Below are 20095 nucleotides of genomic sequence, written 5' to 3' on the forward strand. Positions count from 1 at the left end.
GTGCGTTTGTGTGAACATCTGTACAGGTAAAACAGGTTCAGCTTTACTTAATATAACTTCCAATGGCCTGAGTGCAAACGGAGGCACGCCCTCTCTACAAAAGCCAACATCCAACAGCGGAGAAAGCCTTCTCCTGGAATTGGGACGGAGACTGAGGACACACAGTAGGTAAAAGGAAAGGAAGATACCATGGCAACTGCTTCAAATCAGGTAACAACTCAGCATGTTATACATAACATTACAATTTCTGAAACACAGAACAAGCTTATTGTTTTGATTATCAGAGGCTACCTAAAAGATTCAGCACAAAGTTTATCTCATTTTGGGGTCAGTGACCACAGGGCCAAGTCATGTTAGAACTCTAAACCACTGTCAAACACTTATGTTACTTATTCCTCTCACAGTGGATATTAGATGGTAAAGTATATAAATAGAAAATATAAATTTGAAAATTTCATGATATAATATTACCATCTTGTGCACGTTTTACTGAAGGGAATTAATTTTGTGGATAATAATCATGCTCAAGCAGTATCAGGAATCAGTAATCACATGAAATTCACATTTCAATAAAAATATGCCTTCAACAGCTCATGTTCACACAGTCTACAAACTGCACAATAACAGAACTTTTTAGGAAAAAAACAGAAAAATGTAGCACATTAAACAGTATATGTTTAAAAGTCAACCTAGAGTTTAAAATTAAACTAACATACACACACATGGCATAAAAACATCAGGTAACATAATGGTTCACCTGTTCAAGTGTGGCATGTCAGTGACTTTGCTCGTGTGTTTGCAGAATGTGGAGTTTGTACAAACAGGCTACGGCAAGAACATAGTGAAGGTGCTGTTCATCAGGAGACAGGGCACCCACCATGACATTATCGAACTGAAGGCTGATGTGGAGCTCACACTCAATTCACGCAAGGATTATTTGACTGGAGACAACTCAGACATCATCCCCACCGACACCATCAAGAACACTGTCCATGCCCTGGCCAAGATCAAAGGGGTAGGCTGCCAGCCTCTATTGACGGACATAAGTAGCATGTTAATATAGTGTAGCTTCTGACCCCAGTGACCTGATCACCACACTTGTATTTTATTATTATTATTATTATGAGTGAGTGAGTTTGAAAGACTGTGCAACATATTTGTCTGTCACCATTATGTTGCACATTTATAAAAAGCAGTAGTACAATATATTGCAATGTATGTGATGCTAATGACCTAAGAATAACTACATTTATTACAATAACGTGACATCATTGACACAAGAGAGATTGTATAGTCCAATAACACATTCAACACCTTAAAGGTTTCTGAGGCCCGAAGCAACATTACTCAACCCAGCCCATGGGTTTAGTAATGGGAGCTCATCAATCTATTGATACATTATGAAAACCACTTTAAAATTAGAATACTGTAGATACACATCTACAGTAGGGAGGCAAAGACCAGAGTGTAAGTCGTCAGAAACCATGATACATTTTTTTAAAACAACCTGGCATTTAAGTGTCATCGTCAACAATACTACACAATGCTATGCTACCCACATCATGAAATTGACATTAAGCGACCCTAGTGATGTCATTAATATGTTTGTTGACAAACCACCGATAATTGTTAAGATCAGGATTTTTCTTCCTGTAAATCCTGATAATTGAATTAAAAAATATCATCAGGAGTGACTTTTGTTTCTCAGGGTGCAAGAGCATTAAATTCGCTTATCTACATTCAGGAGAAGAAAGTTCTTTGTAGTAGCAGCAGCTGGATGAAACTCTGAGGTCCAAAACAATCATTAGGATTCCTTTTCTTAATTTATTCTGGGGGTGGTTTTCAGTTAAATTAATGTAGGAATAAAGGAAGTACAGAGGATACTACACAAATACTAGACAAAATAATACAACTTAAGTTCAGGGTAATTTGACTGTATACAGGTGATTGATTATACAGTCACAACTAAACCTCTCTCTATCGAGAGCTCATAACACACTAATCGATCTAGTTAGGACTTTACTCAGCAATTTTATTTTACTACAATTGTCTTATTATGACAACTTCTACTCAATCATAACTGAATCTTTTTTGAGAGTTACATTTCCATATTTCCATCACTTTTTGTGTCCAGGTGAAGAACATTGAGCAGTTTTCCCTGGATATCTGTCATCATTTCCTGACCTCTTTCAACCATGTGCTGCGGGCCAAGGTTTGCATGGAGGAGGCTCCATGGAGAAGGTTGGAGAAGGTAAACATTTTACAGTATTATAATTTTACTTGTCATAGCAGGAAAAGTGCAGGTTGAACTAATGATGGTAACAATGGTAACAACAGGTAATTACTGTTATTAGCTGCACATGTGCTTCTCCTGCTATGACATCTGAAAACATCAGATCTGATTTTATTATCAGTAGTGTGTCATTGATTCAAACTATTAAAGCAGCACCATAATTAAAGAGCATCTTAAAGAGTAACAGGACCCAGTGACATCATTGATGGGTGTGGTTAACATTGCAAACAAAAAACAAAAAAGCACACATCTTACAATACCCATCAGTGATTCTGGGAGAGGTCAAAAGGGGAAACAGACTTAGAATGTTCAACAACAGAGAACAAAGAAACGCTGCTTTTCAGCCAGCAACTATTAAAGGAACAGTTTGTCATTTTGGGAAATATGCGTAAAAACAGCAACTCATTGTTTCATGGGGGTTATGTGCTGGACTACATCTGACCAGTAACTTCCTGTAGTCTCCACTTGTTGCCTGGTAACTGGTCCCAGCATTCATATATTGCGTACAGACCATATGTACTATGAAAGTGGTATCTGTCTTCTATCTGGCGCTCAGCAAGAAAGCGAACAAATGTATTTCCCAAACTGTATTTCTTTTGACTTGTTCAAACATGTGAAATATCCACAAACTTTATATTGTTTTAGCCATGTTGTTGAATGTGAATGTCAGTGAGTAATGGACAAAAATGCACTTTTCTCTTTCTTTCTCAGAACGGGGTAGAACATGCTCATGCATTTATCTACAGCCCAGAAGCTCATCGCTTCTGTGATGTTGAACAGAATCTTGGAGGTAAACACACACACACACATTTTTTCTTTTGATATGATTTTAAAAATCTATCACATGGTAGAAAGGACTTCAGAACTTAACATCCTATCTTCCCTCTGGAGATACCACGTTTGTATTTGAAGCTGTGTAGACAAACGAGCAGGGTACATACCTGGTCAAGGCTGAAGTCTGCTTTCATTCTGCTGCTGTCAATGAAGGAGCTCCTAGGGCTCCTTTAGTCTGTCTGTATTGTGATGTTTCTGATTATTCCACACTTTCTGACCCTCATAGGAGTCCCAGTGATTCACAGTGGGGTGAAGAACATGAAGGTGTTGAAAACTACTCAGTCTGGTTTTACGGGTTTCCACCGAGACCGCTTCACTACGCTGAAAGACACAGACGACAGGTGTTTCTGCACCGCTGTCTACTCTAGGTGGCGCTACAACAAGGTTCGGGATGTCAATTTTGACGCTGCATGGTAAGTGATCAGTTAATGACTGAGGAAAACACTACATTAACTGCACATCTTCCATTATAGGTGTCCAAAAAATAGAAGGCTTAAACTGAAGTCACCTATTTTCTAAATCTAATAAATCCATATCACTGTACTTACAGGAAATGTGTTAAGGAGACAATTATTGAGAAGTTTGCTGGCCCCTATGATTGCGGAGAGTACTCACCATCTGTGCAGAAGACCCTTTATGAGACACAAGTTCTGGTCCTGGATAGAATTCCTGAGGTAGGCCCACATGTTACACCAACAGAGTAATGTACTCACAATCATTTGCGGATTGAGAACCTTTTTTCCCCTTTTATATCAGGGATGAAATCTGTCATTCTGACACATTTTCTATACAGAAAAACTCCAATTTACTATTCAAACAATAATAAAGGCACAGATGTATGTTGAATCATTTTTGTCTTATACATTTTTCTCTACCTTACTGCTTGTGCACACACAAAAAACAAAGACTTTCAGTAAAACTATGAGGCTAAATTCTAGAGAACATCATTGACTGTATATAATAAGGTATTTATATATAGTCAATGGGCCATATGTAGAAAACTCAGTTAAATACACTTGTCTTTCAGGTGGAGGAAATTGAGATTGTCATGCCCAACCAGCATTACTTCACCATAGACATGACAAAAATGGGCCTCAGTAACAAAGACGAAGTAAGTTGTTACAACTAATCTTTCAAGGTGTTTAACCGTGAAATTATTTGGCTACTGACCTCCTTTTCCCCCCTAACAGGTTCTTCTACCCCTCGATAACCCCTCAGGAAACATCACAGGGATAGTGCGCAGGAAACAGCGAGCCAGGCTGTGAAAAAATCTACACTAATCCAGACAAAGCTGCTAATGTGTCAACCAGAAATATCGACCTGAATATGCTATTTAATAGAGAAGCAACTCTGATGTCATGTGGATCTAAACAAGTTCTGCGTAGAGAAATAGATATTTTTAAAATAATACCAAACATGATTTTATCTTTTGATCATGTAATTTGAAAATTCACCTAAATAAAAATCACCACTATCAATAACTTCATACACTAATATTGTTCTTTGGTGAGAAAAGAGCACCATTTATTGCAAATCTTTGATTCAGATATTCAAACTCCAGTGTTATGTTGCACATATACATTGGTCATACACACTTCAACACAGTTGTCTTTGTGACAATGCTGAAAGCACCACATGTAGGAACATAATAAGAATATATACACATAAATATTTCCATTTTAAGAGCCTTGAGCCTAGATAATGTACGTGTGCAGGAACAGAAAGGCTTTCAGATGGCTCCTTGTGTCTGGGAAAACAAAATGCTTCATTGTTACATGCTAAGGACGACTCATGGACTCAGCTGCGCAGTTTAGAGCATAAAAACTTGTTTTAGAGTAAAATAGGATGCATCAGAAAAACGTTCTGCATGTATCAAAGTGTTCAGGTACAACAGGTCAAACACAGTTTTCAACTATATATAATCTTATATACAAATACTTTTTTAAAAAACCAACATAGGTTAATTCACTTTGAGCGCACGCACACGCGCGCACACACACAAACATGTACATGTACGTACACGCACACAAAAATCATACCTGAAGGATCTCATCCTTAAATTTTCTTGTTTTAAATAAAACACACAAAAAAAAATAAACACACTTCTCAAGCTGCAGAAATAAGAATGGCTAATAGGGTAAACAGCTGAGTGGACCCCATGTGCAACCCATTTTCTCGGGTCCACGGTTATAAACTTATAAAACATACAGCATTCAAATAGATCCTGTTAAGGTGCCACTGTGGCCAGAGGAGTCTTTGTGAATCAGCAGCTAACCTGGAGTAGCCTGATATGATGATTGTCACTGAGGTGGGTGTTGGGACGGCCTGCGGTGCTACGAGGCGTTGCTCTTCAAGTGTTGAGTTTGCAGCGGCTTCACATGGTACTCATAGATCTTCAGTGCAGGGCCCAACTTTATCGACAGCCCCGTCAGGACATCGTTACGGGTCATCAGGAGCAGGGATTTCCCATCGATTTCCTGTCAGAGAGAGAATTTTTTGATAAGACATCCTAATTTGTTATCATGTGACAGGAATTTTGAGCAGGAAGAGCACTCCAACCTGATCCTGGAAAGCCGTGGCTTGCTCCTCAAACCCTGTTGCTTTGAAGTAATTGACGACATCGGTAACCCCCCAGTTGGCAGGGTCTGGCAGCTGACCGTTCTCCACTGGGCTGTGGGGTCACATTGAATGGTCTCATCATAATGTGCACTCACACTAAATAGCACAAATTGTTTCAAAACATAAAATATTTCTCTAAACAATTAGGGGTGCAAAGATACATCGATTCAAAGATCAATGAGCCAATAGCATTGATGCAAAAATTAAAACAGCGATCATCATCTTTAAGACACACATTTATATCGACATTACTGTTTTTCCTCTGCAGCACTAGACAACACAGTTTTGAAAGAGAAGCAAAAATATTGCTTTAATGTATAACATTAGTAACTTAATGTTCTTTCAGTTTTCTTTTATAGTGTGTTAACATTTTAAAGCTCAATATATCAAAATATGGCACTTTATAATGAACAGGTCTATTTTCATTAAAAAAAAAAAGTTTGTTTTTCCATTTAAATGTTTGGTTGATCTCAGAAATAAAAATGTAAAATGATATTTTAGTTGCTTTTTGTGATTTGATATGAATGGAAGTGATAAAGTATGTTAAATTAGCATGTGATTTTCGTCTCATATCAATTGTTGCCTCCTGAATCCAATCAAAATCGTTGTCCATTGAATCGATATATTATCTTATCGTGAAGAAACTTATGATTTACACCCCTGTAAACAATGTCTTATACTAATATGAAATAGTACCTTTTGGTGTCAGCAGAGCCATTTGCCTTGTCTTCCATGCCAGCTGTGAAAAAAACATCTGTCGTTAAAACAGCTGGATCTTTTTCATTACAATTATTTACATTCATTTGGATCTTTCTTTGGCCACAAACATACAAGTTCCTGATCTGAGTGGACACAGAAGGAAAACAAAACCATGTCAACTAACTTCACGTGGTTCAAACTGTGATTACTGGGTTAGGGTTACCATAGTTTGACTGCAAGTGACATAACAGCAGCCATTTAACCATCAGTGGCAAAATCAGACTTACAATCTGTAACGTTGGAGTTAATTTTCATCAGATGTTTTATCTCGGGGAGCTCAGTGGGTCGGCAGATCAAATACCATCATTGTTTCTCTTTCAGTCTGGCATCCACCGGACGTTTCCACCGGAATATCACTGATATAATATCACTGTTAAAATAGGAAGAAATAGGAATTAAGCCCAAAACAAGCGTAAACACACCAGAAAAAAAAGCTGGTGTTGTGTCAGTAAGCGTTACAGTGTGTAAAAATGACGACCGCCCCCCTTTAAAAAGTTAGCTGTTAGCTGAATTAAAAAATAGCAGTAAACGTTACAGAAAATTACCGTAATTGCCACATACACAGCCAAAATTCAAAAACGACACTCAGCGCAGATAAAATCAGCAATACCATTACGCTAAATGGCGATGAGTAATATTTAATTGCGTTCTCGTCGTATTTAGCTAACAGGGGTAGTTAGCTAACAGGGGTAGTTAGCTGGGTTTGCTAATACAAAATTTAACAGTTACCTTATTTTAGAGGATTCCTGCTTGACAACAACAGTTCGTCCAAGCTAGCAATATATGTGCTTTGAATAGAAAAAAAAACGTTTTAAATCACTGAGATATTTTACAAGGGACTAAAGGGCGAAATTCACTTGATAAAAATCAAGATTTAATCAAGTAAATCCAACTAGCTTCTCTTCATCGGTTTAGCTTCCTTCGCCCACATGACAGCAGAGGATCATGGGAAATGAAGTTCTTTAAACGCTAGCGTTTGTAGTTCAATTTTTTTATCCACCTGACTAACATTTCTACATATACAGGAAAATGTGATCACATTAAACACAAACAAGTATGATTTTTGATAAAAAGAATTTATTATAGTGACATATCCTTTGTTACATAAAATCTGCTACAGCAAAGAATATCCCCCTTGCAAACACAAGTAAATATGGGTGAGAAAAAACGTGTAAGCCTTCTAAATGATGTGCAAAATATCCCACAAACTAAATACAAACACAGATCTCAGATTATTGATCCCATACTGGCATGTGTGACTAACTACAAATAACTCAAACTGATTTTCACTGAGTGTGAAGAGGCTCAGGGAAAGTGCCATCATTTACATCACATATGACAAACATTATTACACACATGGAGGGGGAGGGAGGGGGGATAAATGACACATAACAAGAGCTGTGGATTTCCTACACAGTTTCTGGGAAGATTTACACACAGGCAGTTTGGATTGAAACATGCTGAATTCCCAGGTGTAGTTTTCAGACTCTGTCCAAATAAAACATATGATGGATCCACAATTACATTCTGTTCACCTTATCATACCAAACTGGGAAAATAATGTTGAATTCCCTTCAAATAAACTTAATTTAGTAAAGCAATACAAGGATAAAGAAAAACAAAAAAAAGGAAATTAAAAAGGCTACCATTTTAAATAGGCATGAGAGGCATCAATGTGCATTAACTCTGGTGAATGTCTTTATTTCTATAAATGTTTTTCGTTTTAATGAGGACAAATTAACAAAAAAGTACAAATAAATAATAATATTCACTGTTTATAACACTTTTGTGAATAAAACATTTTTCTCCTTATACATACTGAGAACTACCATTTTAAATGCAATTTCATTAGACAAATATAAATAAAAATAGCATAAGAAACTGTTGTGCCTTTGAAATGAAATTAGGGCGAAATGAAACATTGCTCAATATGCTCAATCTAGGGGAAAAAAGTGGAAATTCAGGCATAGCCAATATCCATACACAGTACATCAGTACCTTAAAAAAAGCATTCAGTCTCCAAACCTTTTCACATTTGGTTGTCAAAGATTGTTGAACTTGATTAAATTGCATTTTTTCCCACATCTACAAAGACTTGAGCACAAATAATGTCAAATCATGATTAATAACTTCAGAAGACTCATGAGACTTTAAATTAAATGACTGTCAACGCATTATTGTTTACAACAAGGAGTGAAATGTAAAACTTTGATTTCCACATAACCCTGAGTGTCCGACCTGCAGAAATGATCTTAAACTGACCGTCCTGTGTGAAGCAGACAAAGACAAACTTCTCTCAAAAGTTCACAAAAGCAGGATCAATCAGGACTTTTCTGACATGTGGAAGTTCCAACAGGCAGACAGCTTGGCCTTGTAGATGTTGAAACATTTGACAAACAGGTTGTATGAACACCTGTTAAATACAATGTCAACCTGTCATGCCTATGAGGAGTCTGCAGAGGCAGGAACTACATTTCAGCAGCAAGGACAGGCAATGTGTCAGAATTAATGGGAAATAAATGGTGCCCAGTACAGAAAAATCCCTTATAAAAACCTATATTCCTCTCAAGGGGAGAATATATGTATTAAATATGTGTGAAAATAACTTAACAGGAGTGGTTTACAATGACAAAAATGTTCTTCAAAAGTCAACCTCTTGACCATATTCCCTATGAAAACATGTGACAAGACCCCAATGTTTTTGTCTATTAACGTTCTCTAACTGACCTGACTCAGCCTAAGCAATTTTGCGAGGAAGAATGAGCAAATATTGCTCCATCACAGTGTGCACATTGCTTGGAAAGTGATGCAAAGAGACTACAAGTTAGAGCTGCAGTAAGTAGATGGTTCAACCACGTAGTGACAAATATGAATGAATATTTTAAGGTTATGATATTTCAGTTTGCTGTTATCGTTTCATGGTTAATTGTTTAGTTTTGCTTTCATGGGATTATGCAGAGGAATATGTCACTGAGATAAAAATTGCCTATCTAATGCATCAATGTCCAAGGCTATGAAACAATTCAAGGTAACAAAACAAACAAAAAAAGAAGAAGGTGGGAACACTTTTAGGGCACTATTACCTTGTTGTGACACTGCTGTACAAACATAACAAACATGCAAAAATATATGAAAATTAAACAAATATGGCAGTTACACAATGTCTTAAGTGCGCCGCTAAAACGCAGTAAGCATTTTAAAAACAAAATTGAAAAGCCAGACTGGACAAATTATGTCCACGTGACCAACACTGTTTCGCATCCACAATGACAACTGACCTTTCAGCTTTCAGCAATGTCCTGAAATATGCTATGTCAATGCGCTTCATATATTTTTGGATGTGCCAAAGACCATGACCTACTGTGAGGAGTGACATACTTGTGACAGAGTTGTACCTGAAAAATATATTATCTCATTCCATTCACTTAATACCACACCTAGTCTGAGGTAAAAGGAAACGTCCTGTGACCGGATATGGATAAAACAAATGCTACAATTGATCAACTAATACAGCACTGACAAGATTCTGTTTCATCATAACACTTGTCACTGTAAATCCATCTGCTCCAGAATTGAATGCCCGAGTGCTGAAACCAAGAAACTTAAAAAAGTAATCAGTGTTTCTTTTCCTTCACTTGAGATTTGGTCATGCTTTAACAAAAAGTTTTTGAAAATCTTATGTCCCATATATATTTCTATATGCACAAATACACGGTTCTAGGCCTTAAGGACACCAGAATGATGAGTAACAGTTAATGTTAGATGATTAATGAATAATAAAAGGAACTCTAAAACACACTCAGGCATGTAACAGACGATAGATAACTGGCAAAACTCAATGTTAGGAGCCAAAAAAAATAAAAAAATTATAATAATTCCTTCAATTTTCCCAAAGCTTAAATCACAATATGTGCAATACCAGCTAGTACAATCAATCACTCTTTGTGCCACTTGAAAGCGAACATAATATTCCTTTTCATGTTGCTTTTTAAACAATTACTTGAATTGAAACCAGGAGCAGGGAGGATATTTAAAAGTGGCAAACATAGAAAAAACTAAACAAAATTAAAAAAAAACAAAGAGGACAGAGGATGTGAACGTGGTCTAGTATTTTTGTGTTGCAGCACAAGGGGTGTCTGCATAATGTGCCTGTGTATAGGTTAGTGCTAACTGCACGCAATATCATGGCAAGAAGGACCTCATTCAGCTGTGTGTAATGAAGGAACTAGGCATTTATTTTGAACACTTGACAGCCCCAGCTCCACCTTAACCCTCAGGAGAGTGCAAATATCCCAAAACATGTGAGCCCAGTTGGGACTCTTGCCCACTCACTAGAACTCAGCAAACTCTTTTGCACACTTTTCTGTTTGTGAGATACGAATGTCTTCTTCTTCATAGTCGTCAAAGTTGCTTGTGTCTCCTGGTCCTCTGCACTTTGGCAAGAAGGGGGCTTCAACCTAAGAGAAAAAATAAATATATAAATAACTAATGCAAGTAAATCAAGGGCTTATGTTATTTATAGGTAATAAATTATTTCCCATTAAGGTTCACAGTGTTCACTTTTGTGTTATAAATTATTTAGTAAAAGATACAGGCAGGTTATTTTCTTTTCAGGACATTAAGAACAGCTCACCCTTCTTCCTTTAATTACAGCTTAGGGCAGTGCTCAAGGCACACAATGTTGGCGTATCATGGCAGCACCTGTTGCCAATGCTTGAGTCTTACAAAAAGAAGATGTCTTGTAGCAGTATTTTATTAAAGCCTCCTACAACATGTTCACGTTAGACAGAATATTTTGTGTACAGGACTCACCCGACTCCTGATAGTTATTAATGATGCCTCATGCACCTTGTGCTTGTAAACACCTCCTGGCACATTTCTCTACATGACATGGGAATGCCTGCCTGTCGCCCAATTCTGGCAGGGTGTGGCCTCCAAATTGACGGTGCATGCGACCATACCGGTTTTGATTCTTAATGTTATTGCTTAGTTTCAGGCCCTCTAAATATCTGAGGTGTACAGTGCTTTAAGGTCCAACAGCAGCTAAGAAATGATTGCTGTATATTGGAAGCTCCAGCACATTTTGACCGTCAGACAACATGTTCTAACTTTTCTTGACATTATTTACATGGAACAATCAACACCTTGTATAAATGGGGCAGTAGAGTTTAATTTAAACATGTGGCCCTATCTGCTGTGTGTTTGATCCAATGATTCTACATTAACTGTTCCATGGGTCCTTGGGGATGGGGGGAGCTCAGCTCTAGGATCGTATGTTTCATTGTTGTTACTCCAACTGGGATATTATGGTGTGTTCAATGGCAGTTCATCATTTGTGTTTATACTATTTTATACTTACTATAAATTGATGTAATGAATGACTTTTGAAATGAGTAATAGTACAAAGAAATACATTAGTATTTTGAATTAGTGAGACTTTAATTTAAAATGAAAATAAAATTAGTAACACTCAAACATGAGGCACAATAGTGGCACTTAGGGATCTCTTTAACATGAGAACTTTCTATAAAAAACCAGGAACCAAATGATGGTTAGTAGGTTCTGGATTCAGACATGGTTTGGCACAATACGTATTTGGTATTTAATCACCTGGTAGATTGATATGCTAGTACTTAATTCAACAGTAAAATCTAGACTTACCTTTCTCTCGTAGATGGCGATCCAGTCTGTTGTGGAGAACCACTTGTGATTTTTTATATCATTCACACCGTTCTTCAGGTTCCCAAATCTCTTTGTCAGGTCTACCTGGAGGAGATTTCTCAGCAGATCCTTCAGGTCAGAACTAAAGTGAGATGGAAATCGTACCTGCAGAAGGGAAAAGGAGGAATGGAACCCTTCAGTTAGTGTGCTCATTAACAGTAAACCAAATAGCAGTAAAAGAAATTGGATAAACAATATCAAGATGGTACTTGTGATTTAAATTTCAGTAGAACGTTTTAAACTCTAAGACTTGCTGCGTTCTCTGTCTACCTTGCCAGACACAATCTTTTCATAGATCTGGATTGGCTGATCAGCAAAAAAGGGAGGGTAACCAGCAGCCATCTCGTAGATAAGGACTCCAAGTGCCCACCAGTCCACAGCTTTGTTGTAGCCCTGAGAGAAACAGAAAATTCAATTAATTTACAATGGCTGTACTTGTTTGGCTGTGATCCAAAGAGTTTTGATGGAAAACTACTTTGAATGACAACCTGCAATGACAATCAGAAAGCCTTAAAATATATGGCAGTGTTATATTTATGTTTTCTTAGTTCTGTACTATAGTACATTGTATTTTTAATAGAACAACCATGAGGTTAAAGTGCTGACTCTTTGCTTTAATTTGTGGTTTTCAGATCCACATCAGATGACCAGCATGGAAATTGTATCCTCCACGTTTAGGGTAAAACATTTTTAATAAAATGATCAAATTTGATATTTAATTTCTTATCTTCTACAGTCAGTCTGAGTGTATGACTCAAAGTCATCAGCAGACCCTTGGTTTCCTCCCTAGTGAGGTGATGTGATGATCTGCCAGGCCTGCACTGCAGTCAGCTTCAATTCCTGCTTGGTTCAAAGGCTTTTTGACTTCAGTCAGGTCTTCAGTCAGCGAGTGAAATACACATTCAGTTTGGCTGAGGTCAGGTGACTGACTTGACCAATCAGGGGCAACCCAGTATTTTGTTCTCCTTGTCAGCTCATTGTTTGCCTTCTCTGTACATTATGTTGTCATAAAACTGGAGGACTGCATAAAAAAGGCCACATTTCTTCTGGTATGTATGTGAAAACACTTAAAGACGAGAGTCAGCAGCTACACCTCTGAGTTATTGTGTCATTTCAAACGTGTGTGCTGGAGTACAGAGCAAAAACAATGAAAAACATGTTACTGTCTTAGTACTTTTGTCCACACATGTGTTACTGTACCGCACTGTAATATGTATATGGACTCTGTTGGATATGAATGGCTCACCTTGCTGAGGATGATTTCTGGAGCCAGGTACTCAGGAGTTCCACACAATGTCCAGGTCCTGCCTTTTACTCTTTTGGCAAAGCCAAAGTCTGTGACCTGACCAAAGAACAACAGCAACATTATGAAATCAGAAAGGGCACATTTAACATTCATTCAACACACTTGAATCAAGGCTATTTGGAACAAATTTGACATGAACTGCCTGGTATTTTTCAGTGTTACCCGTCTTCATACTCATATGCAGTAGCTGCACACTTTAATTATTGGCTGTTTTCTAACAGCAACTGATGAGTGAGGGCAAAATGTTTCTGATTCCTCTCTTGCTTACCAATAGGGCAGAACAAATGGTTCAGTCATGTACCTGGATATAGCCATGTTGATCTATGAGCAGATTTTCAGGCTTCAGGTCTCTGTAGATGAGGTCTAAAGAATGGAGGTACTCAAAGGTGAGTACTATCTGAGCTGCATAAAATCGTGCATGGTGTTCACTGAAAGAGGGGAGGATGGACAGTCAGACATGGGTGCAATATATGAACAAGTCTCTTTTGAGTGAATGACTGAACTGAATCATGTACAGCCGACTCAAAATTACGTCTGTCCCAAGCAATTTCAACCACAAAATTGCCAGACCAGCTGAACCTCTGTCCAGTTCTGAGTGGTTCAAAGAACACTGCCAAAAATAAAATAAAATACTTAAAATAAATTGTATCTACTCCACACCTGAACCTTCCAATGCGTCTGAGGTGTGAGAACATCTCTCCACCGGGCACATATTCCATCACCATGTAGAGGTTTGAGTTGTCCTGTTAAACAAAGCAATAAACAATAAGTAGAGCCAAAACAACTGATCACATGGTGGAGAATTAATACCACCCATCAGCTAAATAATGGTATAATGTATAATGTGGTTATGGCTACTCTGGTGTGGCTGTGTTCTGTTGTTTACGTTTAGTTGGCTGATTTTTTGGAGGCAAGCTCATACCTTGAAAGCGTACTCCAATCTGACGAGGAAGGGGAAGGAGACGGCCTGTAGTATTCTCTTTTCATTTAGTGTGTGTTCTATCTGCTTCAACTTCACCACCTGAAAAATCAAGATGCAAGATCTAAGAAAGCTATACTGTCAGAAAGTAAAACTCAGATGACAATCATTAAAAAAAAACAACCCAAAAACCCCACACAAACATCATGGCAAAGTTCATCTTTATTTGGTAAAGCTTTGCTTTAAAAAAAGGCCAGTGGTTTAACTGTGACTCTTAAGTGTGATATGTCAAACTAGCATGTCAGCACAACCGACACACACACATGAACTCAATCAACTGCATTACCACACAATATTATAACACCTGGCCAGCATGTTTACTGCAATGAACTAACTATCTCAGGCAAGTTTCAAGTCTCTGAAAGTTCATCTGCATACTGTAGTGAAATATCTGCAGTATATGTGAACCCATGCCTGCCTGGAAAGCAGTAAAACACATTCAGAAACCTCAAGACCATGGCATACATTGGTCAGCGGAAATGTGACGAATACAGTACATGATGTTTAGTAAATGGGTTAAAATCTGCAAAAAACACTGATTCTTTAGGACCTCTGCAATTGAACAATAAGAGGCCAGCATACAAACTGAGAGGCCATACAATGAGGTAAACACATAAGAAACCATATGCAACCAAAGGAAAGTCTTAGTGGTGAAGCCGAAACAGAAAGTCAGACAGGTTTACTTTATTTAAACCAACTGTAGGAAATTCAAGTAAACAGAATACTGATAGACGAGCACCGCACTGAGGACACCTCCTACGACTTTCACATCAGTATTTAAAAGATCGAAATGTGTAATGCCTCTGAGGTTTTTAATGATAACATAAAGGCAAGCACAGGAGAGGAGAGGAAGTGTTCCATTTCCTTTTGTGAGATGCACAAGATTCATGTATTTAACGCATTTGTCATGCGTGCCGAAGTTTGCTTACCTACCCTAATTTACAATACTAGCTCTTGCAAGAGGGTCAACTTTTGTCTTTAAAACCATGCACCTACTTTTTGTTTGTCCAAGATCTTCATGGCGTAGAACTGGTTTGTTCCTTTATGTTTAACAAGCATAACTCTCCCAAATGAGCCAGTACCCAGAGTCTTGAACCTGTCAAAGTCGTCCAGGCCCGTTGTGCTCTGAGGAAACACATTGTCAGTAGAAGTGCGAAAGCAAAAGCAAACTGATGATTGAAACGCTCCAATATACTTTTAGCTCTTGTAGATACTACTAATTAATCATTATGTTTTCCTTGACACTTGTAGCTGGATTGAGATGTTAAAGAGTAAATGCCTCTTAAGGACACAGTTCAATTACACAATCAGCCTGCATTCAAGTCAACAAGATCTGTGCTATTTTGAACTGAAGGAAGTGGCTAGGCGCTATCTTCAAAAACGTCTAATCATTTTGCCTCATACGAGAACCGCTGAGCCCAGAGTATTGAGGGAAATAATAGTCTTAATTCTTAAAAATAAAGTACTTAAGGAGAAATACTGATCATGTTACCTGTGGTGGACACTCCCATTTTCTTAAAAAATCTTCTTTGGCTTTAGCTAAGAACTCTTTCACTATAAAAAAAGAGAGGAAATTGTAAAACAACAATTAGCATTTTGGCACTCAAACGCTCTCATGACATGTTGAGGGGGCAATAACAAACCAGGGCAGTTTAATGTGATCAGAAAAAAATAAACAAAGTTCACATGTTCAGGATAAATGCATTTTAAAAGGTCAGGCATATGTCAATTACTGGGGAGGACGGAATATACTTGACAAAACAGCAAAAGATAAGATTCCTCCTGAACAAAACCACACACCTAAGCAGGACATTTTAATGAATAAAGTGATGCAAAGAGCTCTTGTGGGCTTTACAGAACCAGCCAATTAAAAAGAAAAGCTATTCTGCATCCCTTTCAGGTGTAGGTGTAAGGGGGGAGGCAATAACAATAATAATAATAATAATAATACTAATAATAATAATAATAATAGGAAGAATAGGAGTAAAGACAAAATGCAGAACACAACTGAGACTACGGTGCAGGCATTAGAAAGACAGTGCATTGTGAAAGTCACAGCAGACATGAGATGTCCAAAGTCACAGAGTCACGGCAGGTGTCTAGTGTGTATAGGTTGAGCACTTTGGTGGGCAGTCACTGATTTAAATGCATAACTAGCATTGAAGTACTGCTGTATAGGTAGATGATGCATAGCCAAATTAAACTCAATCTCTGTAATATTTAGATAGAATATAACTCAAGCCTAGTAGGCTGAAGAATAAACTCAAGTAAGCCTAACATTCTCTCTGTGACTTAGGATTTCTCATGGAAAAATGAGCATACCAAAAGTCTCTACAGTTCACCAAGGGTTTGCAGGAACATTCACCCACATGGATGGAAATGATGGAGAAGAGAAAGAGAGGAAGAAACATTTATGAAGTGTTTAAAAACAAGAACATTAGAGATTCAAGTGGATTCAATGCAACACACAACAAAATGACACTGAAGAAGACAAATAAGGCATCCCTACCACCTGGCAGAAATTACACTACATAAAACAAGATCATCTGGGGGGGAAAAAGAAAGAAAAAAAGACTGAAGCTCCACAAATGGCCTAGACTACAAAGTGTTACACCTAAGCTGCTTTTACTGATGTCTCTGTTGAATCCCTAAAGAAGGTAAGAAGAAACTCTAAATAATAAAGAGTCTGTGAAACCAGGCTGCTGCTTGTTGTACATGTACATGCAAAAAACTACATAATCAACTTAAAGGCTTTTCAAACTTACAAAAATAATAATACAGTAACATACTGCTTTTGAATAAATTGAATGTTAATCAATTGTCCTACACATGTTGATGGACTAATTTGACATGGAAAAGTAGCACTGCACTTACTCAACTTATCCCACAAGATGGTGAACTCAGAGATATGAGGCACCTCACTCTCTTGTCCTTTGTGCTCCTGGCTACTCTTACGACATATGTGAAAAAGACGGCTGGCTAAGGATTGATCCTTTCCCTGGGCCATTTTAAGATGAATTCCCTGATGTTTGAGAGAAAAGGCTTGCAAGCAAAGTCACCGTTTTCAGACTACAGACCAACGAGTGAGACTAGCTTCCTGTATGCAGCCGAGCACACTGCAATGCTTGGCTAACCACATAAAGTTAAGCTTCCTGTTCAAGTACTCTACTTCAGTTTCAGTGACCAACTGTATGTCGACTTTTTCTGTGCCATGTCACTTGAAAGCACTTATAGGTCTTGCATGCAAATGGTGATTTTGTTTTGACAAAACGTATACAAATTATGAAAAGCAAACTAAAAAGGTCAGCCTCTGAATGTTTTGCCAAAAACATTGCACAGCTATGGTGCATTCAGAGTGCTGATAAGGAAACTAACTGTAGGTCTCTTACACCCACTGACTAACATAGAGGCAAATTATGTCCAGGTTATCATGCTCTCTGGTGGTAAAACGCAACAATGCAGTTCCTCAAACAGCTTTCTCCTATGTCTAATGTCACTCTTACAAACTGACCATTTTACTGCATTCTGTTATTTTATGGGATGCTGGTATTTGTAGTTACACTCAGTTTGGGCCACTAACTGCATCAAAGTTAAAAACAAAAATCTAAATGAGACCTGGAACATGTTTCTAAGCAGCTTGCTGTTTGCATCACGGTCTAATTGTATACAACACTCAGGTCCTCCCTGTAGAAACTACAGGTGGCTTGACTCACAAGGCCGTGAGACTGTGTGGACGACTGCCAATCAGAAAGCAGGTCAAGATCAGTGCTCTCCAGACACACCACTAGGCAAGGTACAGTTTAGTGGATTAGCTGGGTCATTACTGCCAAATACACACTAAACACAACTGAATGTCCTCTGGCTACTGGTTTTAAGTGACTGATCGAGCACTTTGTATTGCTCCTCAACAGGTGCAATCTAACAAGGAAGGGGGCTACCTTTCTCTTTATGTTATAGCATCAACACAATGGGATAATGTCACTGTAAGAAATCAGGGATCAAGGCATAACATTTTGCTTTACAGTAAACTTGTTGACAGCTGACTTGACACATCAGTGTTAACCAGGTTGGATGGAAACTGTTGCGAGCCATTTTGCAGTCCTTGTTTGGAAAACAAAGCAACACCAGAGCCCAGAAATACTTGCAGTATAACAGTCATTAGCCTGGTTTAGCCACATCAATTAGCCTTCAGGTCAACTTGGCTTTTTAGTCGTTATCAGGTACCTGTTGTTAGCTGTGAGCAGGCCTTGCACTGCAGCTATAGTAGAAGCCAACATTTGCTGATGTTATCTGTCTACAGGCAGCTGATATTAGCTCTTAAGAAATCAAACAAGGTGCCTTGATAACTTAAGTTAATGTTACAATGAGAGACAATTGTAAAAGCTTTATTAAAACGACTCCATGGTCTTCCTTTGAATTCACTGCTGTGGGAAAGAAACCCTGCCATTTGCTCATATGCCACATACAATAATTAGCTGGCTGCATCCTCTGTGGTGCTTCTGAGTTAAGGATAAACAGGCATACATGATTACGAGGGAGCTAGCACATCTTATAAACTGCTCTACCAAAGATGGTTCTTCTCTCTAGCTTATATCCCTGTATTGTCCTGCTAACACTGGACAACCACTGCTAAAGGCTGCTCTTCACTTGACTTCAGGATAAGCAACCTCACGCTGTACAATAACTAACATTTGATGGCTAACAGGGTAGCTGGACAGTGCTCACCGCTTTCTTGCTCATTGCCTTTCTTGGCAGTTGCTGCGTTTCCCATCGTAGGAAGACAGGGCGATGCACAGCTGGCTGGCTAGGAGCGATGATGGTGGCGGTTAGCTAACGGGGTCCTCCGTTAGCTAGCGTTAACAAATTTCAACTTGTGCTAGCTGGTTTGCTAACAACAACATCAATGTCTTCTCTTCGTGAACAGAACCTCGACGTGCTCTGCTATCTGCTCTATTGATCCTTATTTACAATGTCCTTTTGTCGTTCAAGTGTGCCTCCGCTGGAATGAAAACATGATCCAGACTTTTCACCTCTGCCTGCTGTCGTTTTATGCTGCGTTCAAGTCATATGGGAATACCCAGAACTGGTTTGATGGATGAAATGTTGCCTTCAGGGACCAGTCGGAAATTGTAAATATTGTTTTCTTTTTTTAATTCAGTATTCACATTTTTTTAAATGCTGGCTTGAATCTGTTTCTCAAAACAATGCTATTAATTGCTATTAATATCTATGTGTTTATATATATATATATATATATATATATATTTTTTTTTTCACTTGAAATCTGTGCAATTACAATATCAAACTCAGGTATATTATCACTCAACACCAATATTACTCTTGTACATAATGTTACGATTATTTTATTATATTTTTTACTACTATTGTTTTGATTACCTGTGTACTTATTATATATTGTTCTTTATTCTTTTTATTGATGTTCTTCTATTTTTACTGTCCACTTTGCTGTTGAAATAATGTACATTTCCTCATCATGGGACTAAAAAAGGAATATCTTATCTTAAACCCAGTGGGTGATTTGTTAATTGTTTTAGCAGGGGATGGCCCAATGAGGACTGCAGGA

The 20095-nt window shown here is 38.0% G+C and overlaps 3 protein-coding genes and 1 long non-coding RNA gene across 5 annotated transcripts; 1 reads left to right on the top strand and 3 right to left on the bottom strand.

Moving 5' to 3' along the window:
- The first annotated feature begins 54 nt into the window (after window positions 1-54).
- On the top strand, window positions 55-4613 carry uox (urate oxidase). The gene is made up of 8 exons (XM_062424077.1): window positions 55-210; window positions 803-1015; window positions 2135-2251; window positions 3005-3083; window positions 3354-3540; window positions 3678-3801; window positions 4155-4238; window positions 4318-4613. Exons 1-8 carry the CDS (start codon window positions 190-192, stop codon window positions 4390-4392), a joined length of 900 nt encoding a protein of 299 aa, XP_062280061.1. The 5' UTR covers window positions 55-189; the 3' UTR covers window positions 4393-4613.
- A 143-nt stretch (window positions 4614-4756) lies between these two features.
- On the bottom strand, window positions 4757-5968 carry samd13 (sterile alpha motif domain containing 13). Its single transcript, XM_062424805.1, has 3 exons — window positions 5937-5968; window positions 5687-5798; window positions 4757-5604 (listed from the first exon to the last, which is right to left on the bottom strand). Exons 1-3 carry the CDS (start codon window positions 5966-5968, stop codon window positions 5461-5463), a joined length of 288 nt encoding a protein of 95 aa, XP_062280789.1. The 3' UTR covers window positions 4757-5460.
- A 474-nt stretch (window positions 5969-6442) lies between these two features.
- LOC133984644 (uncharacterized) lies at window positions 6443-7424 on the bottom strand. Its single transcript, XR_009925424.1, has 3 exons — window positions 7235-7424; window positions 6733-6875; window positions 6443-6485 (listed from the first exon to the last, which is right to left on the bottom strand). It is a non-coding gene; the product is annotated as an uncharacterized LOC133984644 (long non-coding RNA).
- Window positions 7425-7568: 144 nt separating this feature from the next.
- prkacba (protein kinase, cAMP-dependent, catalytic, beta a) lies at window positions 7569-19558 on the bottom strand. Of its 2 annotated transcripts, none has more exons than XM_062424075.1 (10): window positions 19237-19558; window positions 16004-16065; window positions 15508-15636; window positions 14455-14553; window positions 14193-14275; window positions 13834-13960; window positions 13473-13568; window positions 12497-12619; window positions 12167-12331; window positions 7569-10962 (listed from the first exon to the last, which is right to left on the bottom strand). In XM_062424075.1, exons 1-10 carry the CDS (start codon window positions 19280-19282, stop codon window positions 10837-10839), a joined length of 1056 nt encoding a protein of 351 aa, XP_062280059.1. In that variant the 5' UTR covers window positions 19283-19558; the 3' UTR covers window positions 7569-10836. The 2 variants fall into 2 exon arrangements, with proteins under 2 accessions (XP_062280059.1, XP_062280058.1); XM_062424074.1 differs by lacking the exon at window positions 19237-19558 and adding an exon at window positions 17386-17589.
- Between the last annotated feature and the right edge of the window lie 537 nt (window positions 19559-20095).

The sequence above is a fragment of the Scomber scombrus genome, chromosome 8 (genome assembly GCF_963691925.1).
Source record: "Scomber scombrus chromosome 8, fScoSco1.1, whole genome shotgun sequence".
Classification (NCBI taxonomy): domain Eukaryota; kingdom Metazoa; phylum Chordata; class Actinopteri; order Scombriformes; family Scombridae; genus Scomber; species Scomber scombrus.